This window comes from Diachasma alloeum, unplaced genomic scaffold (assembly GCF_001412515.2).
Source record: "Diachasma alloeum isolate Michigan unplaced genomic scaffold, Dall2.0 Dall_scaffold_00183, whole genome shotgun sequence".
NCBI lineage: Eukaryota > Metazoa > Arthropoda > Insecta > Hymenoptera > Braconidae > Diachasma > Diachasma alloeum.
In genome coordinates, this window is record NW_021680349.1 from 2,962,159 (window position 1) to 2,975,526 (window position 13,368).

At 35.9% G+C, this 13,368-nt stretch overlaps 2 protein-coding genes across 3 annotated transcripts in view; one reads left to right on the plus strand and one right to left on the minus strand.

Annotated features, from left to right (window-relative positions):
• The window catches only part of LOC107047119, a 75,847-nt gene that overhangs the window by 5,920 nt on the left and 56,559 nt on the right, over positions 1–13,368 (minus strand). The gene's annotated exons all lie outside the window — the stretch shown is intronic.
• Positions 3,298–13,368, plus strand: part of LOC107047112 (sushi, von Willebrand factor type A, EGF and pentraxin domain-containing protein 1) — a 29,012-nt gene continuing 18,941 nt past the window's right edge. The window contains exon 1 of the mRNA XM_015269848.1: positions 3,298–3,358. Within this exon, the coding sequence (XP_015125334.1) occupies positions 3,298–3,358 (61 nt within the window). The remainder of the gene's footprint in view (positions 3,359–13,368) is intronic.

Below are 13,368 nucleotides of genomic sequence, written 5' to 3' on the forward strand. Positions count from 1 at the left end.
ACGCGCGTTAATTAATCATCTTGACTCTGAAAGAGCCGTAAACATCATTGAGGATCAGTCTTGTCGAGTCTGTCTGAACCTTCCTCAGGTGAAAGGGGCTTGGAGTGACGTCAGATGGTCCCTGGTGCACAACAAACACGTCGCAGAGGGAAACAGAACAGAAATCACAACAAGTGAGTAGAAAAAGACGAGACTAAAAAGATTGTAATGGAGGTGGTAGACGCGACTCCGAGAGGGAAACGTGTGTTTCAAACATGTACTCTACATTTCTGATAGGGTAGAAGGTAATTTTATCTCTGAAATTCAAGAATTCAAAAAATCATACGAAATTCAATGAATCTTCTGCGCGAGAAAAAAATTGAAAGTTCATCATGAAGAAAGATCAACGGGTCTTGCATGCCTAAAAGGGTCGTTCGCTCATCAAATGCTTTCCTGAATAGTCAATCACTTGACGAATAGGTAGCTGAAAGCAGCCAATTGAAAATACTGGAGTAATTAAAGGAAGAATGCAACAAAACACTCGGAAAAAACCATTCACCACACGTTAATTAATCATCTCAACTCTGAACGGGCCATAAACATCATCGAAGATCACTCCTCTCGAGTCTGTCTGAACCTTCCTCAGGTGAAAGGGGCTTGGAGTGACGTCAGATGGTCCCTGGTGCACAACAAACACGTCGCAGAGGGAAACAGAACAGAAATCACAACAAGTGAGTAGAAAAAGACGAGACTAAAAAGATTGTAATGGAGGTGGTAGACGCGACTCCGAGAGGGAAACGTGTGTTTCAAACATGTACTCTACATTTCTGATAGGGTAGAAGGTAATTTTATCTCTGAAATTCAAGAATTCAAAAAATCATACGAAATTCAATGAATCTTCTGCGCGAGAAAAAAATTGAAAGTTCATCATGAAGAAAGATCAACGGGTCTTGCATGCCTAAAAGGGTCGTTCGCTCATCAAATGCTTTCCTGAATAGTCAATCACTTGACGAATAGGTAGCTGAAAGCAGCCAATTGAAAATACTGGAGTAATTAAAGGAAGAATGCAACAAAACACTCGGAAAAAACCATTCACCGCACGTTAATTAATCATCTCAACTCTGAACGGGCCATAAACATCATCGAAGATCACTCCTCTCGAGTCTGTCTGAACCTTCCTCAGGTGAAAGGGGCTTGGAGTGACGTCAGATGGTCCCTGGTGCACAACAAACACGTCGCAGAGGGAAACAGAACAGAAATCACAACAAGTGAGTAGAAAAAGACGAGACTAAAAAGATTGTAATGGAGGTGGTAGACGCGACTCCGAGAGGGAAACGTGTGTTTCAAGATGCCTGCGACAGAGGAGAGGAGGTGATCTATATGGGACGTAGTGGAGAGGGACGGAGGAACAGCTCGAGGTGGATTAACGGTTAAGGCAAGCGTAACCTTATAGAAGCTGTTGGATACTGTAACTCCCGGGCTGATCAACGCTGACCGTAGCTACTCCACATATTAATATTTTTCCGTTGCCTCGAACCCCGGAAGCAATCACGGTACCGACGCTTTTGCCGCTGGATCGATCAAAACTGAACCGGTTTCCCTATCTCGTTTTTGTCGGGGGGAAAAACTATTCTATTCTTTTGAGACTCGGAAGGGAGGGGGGCGGGGAGGGGCAGGGGAGGGGGGGACAGAGCCAATTGAACAAACTCTGCATTCTCAAATATCTGGTGAACACAATGAGTATGGACTTTCGTAATCATTCGAGAAACGGGCCTCGCATCGTAACTTTCGTTACGCACGGTTGGTAACAGCAAAGAGGAGTTAAACTCCTATACAATTTCCTCAGAATGGTAAAGCGCAGGTATGGAAATAAGCCGCATCCGAGACCACTATTATCTAGTTATCTACGCCCTCTTTCAACTCTTCCAATGGTATTTCTTGAATTATTCGGGTACGTAACGTAGGAACCAATGGGTTCAGGGCTTCGTCTCCATAATTCAAAGCCTTTTTAGCGATTTTTAAATTTTAGGGGGGTGTAATTATGATTCGTGATGATTTTTTTGACAAACTATCGTCAAATCTGTAGTTTTAAGTCTTTATTTTCATAATGTTTTGGTTCAGAGCATTTGAAAATTGAATTTTAATTTTCTTGAGGCATGATGTAGATGAATGATGAATTAAAAAAAATTTATGTCGTTATTGTTTTGTGTTTTGGAATTGTATGGAGGTTTAATCGTATTTAATAATCATTTTTTTACAAATTTTCGTTAAATTCAATTTTAAGTCGTGTTCTCCACAATGTTTCAATTCAAAACATTTAAAAATATAATTTTATTTTTTTTTCACGCAAATAAACGTTGTAAATAAATTATGAATTAAAAAATAATAATCTGTCGTGATCGTATGGAATGTACATGCAGAAAAATGTTTGTTAAAATGCAACAATAAATTACCAAACTGATGATAAGAAGGCCAATGCAATAATTTACCGAATAGTTGTCGAAATTCAACAACTGATCGTTAATTAATATTTTCAACAACGAGTTCATGAATCCCAACAATCAGTTGCTAAATTTGAACAAATGGTTGTGAAACATCAACAAATATTTTCCCCCGTGCGCATATTCATGTTTAGAAAATGTTGTTGAATACATTTTCCTCAGCTTTTTCAGCTAATGAGAAATGTTTAGTCGTGGGTCTATACTTTCTGTGCTTATAGACTGTTCCCGGAGACTTTCATATCCCCACAGACAACGAGGTCTTACCCAGGGGCACGAGCACTCCGTGCTCGGCCGGTGAAGGGAACAGATCGCCACCTCACTGTGAATTTCACTCAGTGCGCGTGTGAATTTCTGTAACAATTTATTCTTTATTGAATTCACATAATTATTCTCATCCTGAGATTACCGAAGATCCCCTCAATGTGAAGAATATTCAGTGATTCGTTAGTTTATATTTATATCTGTGATACTCAAAACAACAATTTTCGGGATTAACCGGTTTATAAATGTTGAATGAAGCGACATCGATATTTACCTCGTGTTTTTATTCAGAGATCTCAATGCTTGTTTGAGAAGAGCCATGGGGACTTTGATGCCTGATGAGGATCTTGAAAATCGTTGAAACATAAAAATAATTGAGTTAACAAGTGAAAGTTCGAGCTCCAGTTGGGACTTCAGTGTATTTGTTTTTCATTTCTGACGTTTCGTAGTGAAATAACAGAGGTTAAACTGAGAGGAATCTCCCGGGGAATTTGTGTGAAGTGCTTGAGAGGTGATATTTCTGGTGTTCTGGACGATAAATGCCACGGATCAGACGATGATCGTTGTCTTCGGGATACTAGTGTCCCTTCTCGGGATTTTACCGCTCCAGGCCCAAGGTTTGTTCAATAAATAAATTGTTTATCGCCCCTTCCATTCGTTCATTGTGGCTGTTATTTTTTTCCCCTTGCCGAAGGACGGCAAGGTGTGAAATGACTTTCGGATTGGGAAAAAAATCGAATCTTATGCAAACATTGAGGCATTCAGTTTTCACGGTCCATAATTCAGGGAGTCTATCTCAGTTATTGTCCGTTTTTTTCGGGTGCTGGGCACATTTTCCCTGGCGGATTTCGATTGAGGTTTCAACGGGTATTTTGTGAAATGGAAGAACAAAAACTCAAGACGCGCGGTCGAGTCTACGCCCACAAGATCGTTGTCCTCGGCGGATTTTCTTTGGTCGCAACCGAGGTCGACTGGTTGTGTATCCTTCGGAGCGGATCAACTCCGAAAATTGAACTCTTCATGATCACGATCATATTCTACACCTTCGCGATCCATAATTATTGTTGAGCCAAGCGTAATTACAATATCTGGGCGCACAGAATAATTTTACGTTGGAAAAGGAGTTGGAATGCGTGAATATGGTGACGGGACTGACGAACACTTGACAAACTCAGCAGAAGAATTATCAATATTCATTTTTGCGATAAATTCTTGGGTTTTTTTTGAAACAGTTTGGAGTTGCGTGAAGAAAATAATAAATTGTCTAAAAATTTTCGTATTCGGGACATCCAAATACCTTTCACAATTTGAAATCTCGTGAGAGTGATATTGAATCCGATTTTAGGGGAAAAATGGTTATGAAATTTTGAGTTTTAGATAGAATTCAGGGAAATCCATGAGTTTTCAGGGGCGTGAGGCGGAAATTTCACAACTTGACTGAATTTTCAAATTTTCCCTCAATTTTCCTGATTTTTCCGAATTTTCACGAAATGTTTGAACTGGAAAATCAAGAATTTTACTGATTTCAGATCATTGGAACAGAAAATCAATGGAATATTTTATTTGTCAATGACAAAATTTCCTGAAACTTCAGTGGAAATTAAACACGATGAAAATTTTCGGAATTTGACGCGGGAAATTCAGCCGAAAATTTTTAACAGTGCATTCAAAAATTTTTAATCATCAAATTTATCAATTAAATTGCGTGAAAAAAATTTGAAAACAATCATGCATACACAGCGTCACTCAAAATTAATATTCCCCGCAGTGAACCCTGTGTAATGCCGAACACTAGTGGACACTCAACGTCTATTCCCATAGATTATCTATTTTTTCGTCGATGACAAATTATACAGCCCCAAGAAGAAAATGATAAATTCACTGAAAATTCTCATATTTAACGATATATTAAATTCACATCGTAGATAATCACTTTTGTGTTGAAATAACCGCGTGTTGATTAGTCATGGAACCCTTTCTCGATCCATAATTATCCTCCAGCCGACCATAATCACGACACCTATTCTCAGAATAATTTTCCATTTGAAGAGGAATTAGAACGCGTGAATATCATCGCAAAATCTCATTTGAATATTTTTTGGGCTCGTAAAGAGGTCAGAAGAGAACCGGAAGTGCGTCCACCTGTTACGACCACTGTCCCCCACATCGATCGACAAAAAACACTCGTGACCCTCCATGCACTCCCCGTCCGGCGTTACAAGTCCACCCTTTTCGGAGTGCGTTGTAAAACATCCTTCTGAATTGAGAAAAAAAAACCTTTTACCAAGTATATTTACTAACTACAAGGAAATTTACACGTGTCTTATGCAGATATTTATGTGCATTTACTTGTGGCAAGTAAATATTCTTGGCAAAAGCATTTTTTTTCTCAGCAAAAGCCGCGAAATGGGAACATTGTTTTTCAATCAGTCGAGATTAAGTGCTCCGGAGTCTCTGCATTCTCTTCCTCGCGTCGTTCGGTGCATGTGGATATCCTTGAAGTGTTATCGGAGACATGTGGAAAAGGAGAAATAGGAGAAATAGGGGAATAAAAAATGAATTCTCAAAAGGGACTTTGCTTTCGGAGCCAATTGTATCGATTTACGCTGTGAAATATAATTCCAGTGGAATTTTTACGTTTGAACATTCTTCTGTGGCTCAATTCATAATGTTTACGGTGTCGATCATTCGGAGGTTGAGACAGGTGTGCACCTCCTTTCTGCTTTTGTAATGCACTGCTTGTGAATATGAGGAGTCATCATTTCAAATTACTTTCCTCCGGGCTTTTTTATGTTGGGTTTCTCAACAATACATGAGAGCAATTCCGAGTTTACGTGAAATTCCTTTATTGTTGACTATGAAAATTAGGTGAGAGATGGCAGACACGTGTTTTTTATTTGGATGGATAGTTCAAAATTAATTGTAGGTTTTAAACTAAAAAAAGTGGAGTATTCATCATTCAGTTTTCGAATTTTGTCATTTGATTAAATAAAAATTCTCGTGCAACACGAATTAATCCATTCATTCGTTCCCGCAGAAGTTGATTTAATTTTTTATTTTAAAATTAACGCTTTCTCGTTCCCCAAACCATTAACAATGTCAACTATTGCGAGTTTGCATTTCTGATTTTGTAATGTAAACATGAAGAATAATCCTCTCGAATTACTTTTCTCCAGATTTTCCCCGTAAAATTTCACACGAATGAACGAAGAAATTAAACCATGAACATTTTGATTGAATTTTGAAAATTTTGGGACATTCAAGTGACAACAAGATGTGAATTTTCAAATCGTTCATGAAATATTGACTTCAGGAAGAAATTTATTTTCGCAGTAATTGATGAACTTTCGGATTCAAAGCAGAAATTTCATCAAATATTTGGAATATCAACAAGTGTACCCAATTTTCTTTATTTAATTTCTCACAAATTTTATGGTTTTCCCCCGCAATCTTGAATTTTTAAATTGGTCTATTACTTATTATTAATTTCGAATATTTACGACGTCAATTATTGCCGGTTGCAGCAAGCCCCGTAACCCAAATTTATTCCACAGATACATTGGGTCACTTTTTGACATTCGAATGAAAACAAGATCTCAATTTTCAAATTATTCATGAAATATTCATTTCAGAAAGAAATTAATTTTTAAAATATGCAATAAAAATTCTAATGCGAAATTCCTTCACTCATTCCTCACAAAATTTATTGTTCTTTCTCTCGACCTTCCCGTTTTCACATTCTTCCATCACTCATTATCAATTCAGAATATTTACGATGTCAATTATTGACCGGGATAATTTGACAAGTATAAACCTCCTAACTGCAATTTTGACACCATAAAACTCGGAAATATTCGTAAACAACTTCTCTCCCCTTTTTCTACAAGAACTTCTCAAGTACATCCGAAAACAATTTCCCTATCTCCAATGAGTCCAAAGAAAGGAGATCATAGATTGATTTTTCCGTTAGATACAGAGTGTACACCGCATATCCGGATGCGGCCTAGCATCGCTCTCAATTGCTCGCTCATCAACTCAACCAATTAAGTTTCTCCTCTTCGATTCTGTTCATTGATTTCCGCCTTTTTCACATGCCCGAGTTTTTTTCGCTGGCACCTAAAGCGCTAACACTGTTTTCACATGATTGTACACAAGGTGAGAGGCAAATTAATGCCGGGGAAGGCTTCCAATCGATGGTTAACAGACTCTCTCGGTCAATCTGGTTCAGTACATTTGGTATGATAAAGCGCCAGGGCGTTGGTAAACACGATTTTGTACCCGCGTTCCTCGGGGAAAATGGACACGAGATACTCCCTCGTGTGGGATAGGCGTAACATTTAACGAAATAAAATCTGATGCATTTAGCTGAGATGTTTGCGCTGTTCGCTGATAGGACATGTGCACGATTACGTAGGCGGGGTTCGCGATGAAAATATATCAGTGATTTTTCTTCTTCGGTTTTTACGAAAAAAAGCCAACGGCCAACTCTAGTTGCTCATTCCAATGATGGAATTATTCTTCTGCAAGTGTATTGGTCACAATCTGGCCCGCAGTTCTCACGTTAATTAAGGCTGACACACCTGTATCCACGTTGGACGCAGCTTACATTCATTTATCGTTTTTATTCATCTTTCATTAAGGGGAGACTGCTATTAGTTTCAAAATTGAACCACTGAAGATTGATTATATATAAAAACGAATAATTGGCGACAAAAAATTAATTTTAATTTTTCAATTTTTGAACTACAGAAGATTTTCTTGAAAATTTTTGAAAAAAAGTATACAATTGCAATTACGAGCTATTTTTTTAAATCGACACAGCTAATTTAGTTTTTTAATATAAAAAATTGCATAATTCATGTAAAATAGCCAGAAAAATGTTTCTGAAAGAATCGAGAATATATTTTAAACATTTTGAACATTTTTCTGGATATTTTTCATGACTGGGGCAATTCTTTGAATAACAACAATGAAATTAGTTGTGCAGAATTCGAATTTCAAATTTCCAATTTTCATTTTAAGCGTTTGCGGGGAAAACGAACAATAAACAATTAATTATTTTGCACTAATTATTCGTTATTGGGCATAAATAGTTAATAATTAATAATAAATAATAATAAATAATAATAGTAATAATAAATACTACAATAAATGAATTTTAAAGCTCATATTAGTCTCCTCTTAAGAGATTGAAACTCGCATTCCGGTGCGAATTCAATCCGCAATTGCTCTGATGGTTTTGATGGTTCCTTTCGATTTCCCAAGGGGATTAGGTGCTAGTTATACTGACGAATTATCGCTGTCACGAATCAATTGGCATTCCTCGGTGTACCACCAGTGAAATTGCATTTTGCACGACAATTCTCGTCTTTTTGAATTTTTTTCTGCATGTGTCTTAACTCGGAGACTTTCACTCCGCGATTGTTCGTAGAGTGCAAACAAATTATCGAACCGTTTCTTAATGACTCTATTTCAGTGTTTACTGTGTAGTCAAATATGTGACGAGTAAAGGCTACTGGGAAGCCATTAAAATGGGAAATATTACTTCACACGTAATTTATTCTGTTTTCCATGATTTTATTATTTTTTTTTTGCACATTGTTGGAAAATTATTACTGCAATGTCGAGTAAATTATCTTGAAATTCCCATTGGCAGAATTTAATTTTATGGGGAAAAATCATAAAATTTTCAATTTCACTAAAAATTTAATGAATTCGATATTTTTTAGCAGCAGAAGGACGAGGAAATTCCTCAAATTACGTGAAGTTTTAGTTACTTAAAAAATCAAGGATACATTCACCTCAATTTTTCCCATTTATATAAATTTTTACAGAATAATTCAACTGAAATTTACAGCTCCATTGATTTTTCATCAAATTGGGAATTTTTAATGCTGAAATTCCCTGGAATTTCAACCAAACTGTCATTTGATAAAAATGTTCAACAAATAAGTTCAATATTCACACAAAATCCATTAGAAATTAACAAAATTTCAAACTACTATTTAAATACACGATTAGATAATTTGAAACGAAGAGAAAACTAATTTCTCTTCTCAATTTCCAAGATGAATATTGAATTTCATGTGGGATTTGTTCATGAATAAAATTCAAATTCATAACTTCAGAGACTAAAAAAAAATTCCCACAATGCAGTGATTGCCGTTTTTCCAATTCCTCATTCACAAATTTGTTCGATAATCCAAGTGATTCAACAGCAATTAATTCCGAATACGTTTTCACCATTGTTGTCATGCATAAGGAGATATAAATTTACCGGCAAATTGTTTCTCGTCTTGTTTCGGGGTGTATTCTTTTATAAATGTGCAAATTCCGGTGATTTCATAACAATTTTCTTTCTCTCCGGCGTTAGATAGATACCAAACGGACGTCGTCGATTTCGTAACGGTTTCAGCGATACTTTAGCACTGCTGAGGGTGGTGCACCTTTTACCTTGCCTAGAGAGACAATGGATTGAGAAATCCGATATGGTGTATACCTGTGCGTGATGAACAAGAAAGAGATGAGAAACCTAGTCTCTGTTTCAGTATCTGATACGGCAGAATTCCTTGGTTTTGGAGTTTGAGAATTTTGTTCGTGAAACTGAGATTCTTTTGCCTCCAGAGAATGCATTTTACTTGCTTGCGAGTATGGAAGAGGCGTACGGTATATGATGTTTACGTTGAAATAAAAACTCACTTTCGTGCTCGTGCACCATAATTCCCAGAGTATTCTGACAAAAGTTTATGTTTTATTTATTATTATGTTTGCCTTCATTCTTCCGGCCCCCGAGGACGTCCACACAATGTAAAATCATTTCTCTGTTCGCATGGCTTTCATTGCCATTTACGATAGTTTATTGAATTTTGCGGTAGAATGAGTTGAATAGAGGATTTTTTCATTCGTAACGAACTTTTGAGTGATTTTAATTGACAATTCCGTACAAATGTCATTTCAAAAATTGAAGTTTGAGGGAAATACCAATGGAAAGGGTGAATTTTAGTTCAATATTGAATGAGCGGAATGGGGATTTCTTGGATCAAGTCCATTTTTGTCATAATCTCTCGCTCAATTGGGGGTCGAGGAGGTTTAAGAGATTGAGCGAAATTGAACCACTTAATAATAAATAATCTAGATTAAAAAACATTTTTAAGACATCGCGACGAAATTTAAGAAAATTTTCGCGAATTGGAAAAATTGAACCATTTTTGAGGTAGGAATGAATAATTTTCTGAATATCTTATTCGAATATGTGACAATCAATGATTAAGATTGTTAAAATCTTGTCAACTTATTTGGAAAACTATCCATTCATGTTACCAAAATGGTCCGATCTGCCAACATCTTCAGAAGGTTTGTGACAAGATTTCATGAATGAAAAAAATTCATAGAAAATTCTATTGGATTTCGATTGAACTTCTGTTAGTTTTTATCCGATTCTATTGAAGGATTTCTTTTGTTTGTCGATAGAAATATTCATTTATTTATTTAATTATTTATTTATTTAAGCATTTTAAGCCAATGGGGCTACCGATAGAAATGTTCAATGGAAAATATTCTGCAGAAAAAATCGATAGAATTCAATTGAATTCTGCAAAACTTATTCTGTTGAAACAACTTAGGAATTCCTCGTCGTGAATTTCCTAATTGTTTCTTTAGTTCTTCAGAACTAAAATAGAAAATAACTGATTGATTTTTTCCATAGAATATTTTCTATCGACAAAAATGCGCGGCCGAGCTGTGAAATTTTTCAATAGAACCGCTCAAAAACTAATAGAAAGTACAATAGAATTTTCTAGTGAATTCGCTAAATTTTCTACAAAATTTTTTCTAAATTTTTTTACTCCCAGAAAATCTTCTCTTCTCATAGTATGGAGATTAAAAGAAGTAAAAATTAGAGAAATTCAAGTAGTTATGAAATTTTTCTTCCACTCCCACTTGAAAGTGTTCGACTTCCCCTGAATTTCACCTGAAACTTGGAATTTCATGAGCTTTTCCCGTCCAAATCAAATGAAATGTCACTAACAGTGCAGTCTTCAGACGTAAAAGTTCCTGAACCATAAAAATTCTTGAACGTTCCTCAAAGTTCACGCTTCACACGATGCGTGGAAAGACCGAGCGTGTATTCCAAAGAGACTTTTTATACCGGTATTCAAGAATCGAAGCACATCCAAACTCGCGTCACGGTTTAATACCGTTATTTCGGCACTCCGAGGTTTTGTAACCGAGTGACCCAGACCTCCGTACCAAGAAGTAAGGAGTGGGGCTGGTGTGTCAGAGGCCGTTAATGCCTATACCGGTACACCAAGCGTCTCAAAAATTAATCGTCAACTGAATAAAAGTAGGTTTCAACTCCTATCCACACCGGAAACTCCTTCGTGACTGATTCCCCATTCAATTACCCAGTTGACTATTCATGCTCGTAAATAATCTCCCATTTGTTCCATGTCGATAAAATCAGTTTAATTGTCGCACTCACACGCGATGAGAATTCCAGATTACAGAATTTACCAGTCTGTCACATTAGAGACTGTACACACGGTGAAAGCGGCTGAAAGACCGACGAGACGATTAAGTAAAAGTCACATCGTTACTGCAGCAAAAAAAACATTAAAAATCGAGAGACCGAAGTTCTCTTAGAAAGACACTTATATTTTCTGCAGCGAGCCATTATTTTTCAGTCATTTGAGCATTTGAATGACTATTTGAAATATTTCCGGCTAATTGCTATTTTCAACTGATGAAATACGGCAAAGTGAGTAGTATTGAGAGAGCGAATGCTATCTCATTTTTCATTCCCCTGGAACGAAATGTCAAATATCTATTTTATTCAAGTGTCAAGAAGACAGATAAATGAATAACGAATTGTCAACCTGAAATATCCGGGCGGGAATGAAGTAAAAGTCATACATCCCCGACTGTTTTCGACTGCTACGACTCTGAGTAATTGATCTTACGGATATCCAAGTTTGGCTATTTTTTCTTCAATGAAATGCTTTGAGCCCCATTTGACCCTAAGTTTCCGGACACTTTACAATGATTTTATTATTTGAACTTTGCAGGTCTGAATTTAAATCTCGATATTGAACCGCCAGAAAATATTTTAAAAATCTGAAAAAAATAGAAAACTTACTTTTGGAGAAAGATTGATAAAATAATTGAAAAATTGCCATTTTTTTTAAATTACGAGTATTTTCTGTAACTGATTTATAAACAACCGATTTGTCACCATAAAAATCATTTGTTCCGAATTATAACAAATTTATTCACGTTCAGAATTTTACCCGAAATCGATTTCATGCCGAAAAAAATAAAGATTAAAGAAAAGTTTAAACAATTTCCATTATTTATTTACAAGCAATGAATGTTAAAAAAATAAGAATTCTGTGCAAAATGTAATATTAATGCCACTGAATATTCATGATTTTAAATATATAATCAAGATATTATCTAATTCCATAACAACCTTGGACGAATGATTTCCCGCGAAATGAAGAACTAACTCAATGGATTATCTAGAAACAACGAAAGCAATAAAAGCCTCATCACATTTCGTCTGAATAATTAAATGCACCTGATAGTACACAAATAGAGATAATATTTTAACCCGTAAACTCTCACTTGGAAAACCCTGACGTGCATCTAAAGGAGTGAAGAAGAAACCTGGCGATACATGACCGCATTTTGTATCATAAATAAAGTGGAAGCATCTGCTGATTTCCTGACTTTCCCTCGGATAGAAAAGAATAACATGAATTAAGAGTATTGAATAAATACAAATGATTTGTTGTTCAGCGGCTAAATACGATGATTAATGTTTTCAGGAATTAATTATCATTTGGGGTTATGCAAAGTCTGGTGAAACGTGAGAAACATAAAGACATAACTTGGAGTTAAATATAATTGTGAGAAGACACTAGAAAGGGCCCATATTTAGGAGTACCCGAGAGTATATGGGAGTTTATTATTCTCAAGGATTAATTCATCATCTTCTTGCTGCTTTTTTGACAAGTGTGAATGACCTTAATCCATTGTTCCCCGTGTCAGTCTTCAGGGTGTTGTAAAAAATACAATTAAATTCAGATTGCATATGCGTTAGGAATTGCAATGGGGAAAGGTCTGACATTGCGATGCCCGATGGAATTTCACGTGGGTTGCATCTGTCCACTTCGAATTACAAGTTGTAATATTTTAATATTTAAATGATATTATTATTCAATTAAAAAAAATATATATATGATGAAGATTATAAGTGCGTGGGCGATTTCCCGTCACATGAAATTACGCGCTTTTAATATATAAATATTATTTTCAAGTAAAATATATAATTTTATATTTATACCAATCTTAAACATGATAAAACATAATTCCAATTAAAAATTAATACAATTCAGTAGCGAAGTGGTAAAACGGTTTGAGTCGACTCATATCCCAGTCAAGTTTTTGATGAATATTTCCGAATCTAAGAGAGATAGCGAAATTTTCGTAATTACATTTGTTGTAGCTCTCAATCGGCTTTACAAAAAAGGTTATAACAACAATTTTGCTACCTCCCTTAGATTCCGAGATATTCATTGAAAACTGGCCGATAGTCAAAATTGACTTGTGCCGGTTTACCACTTCGCTA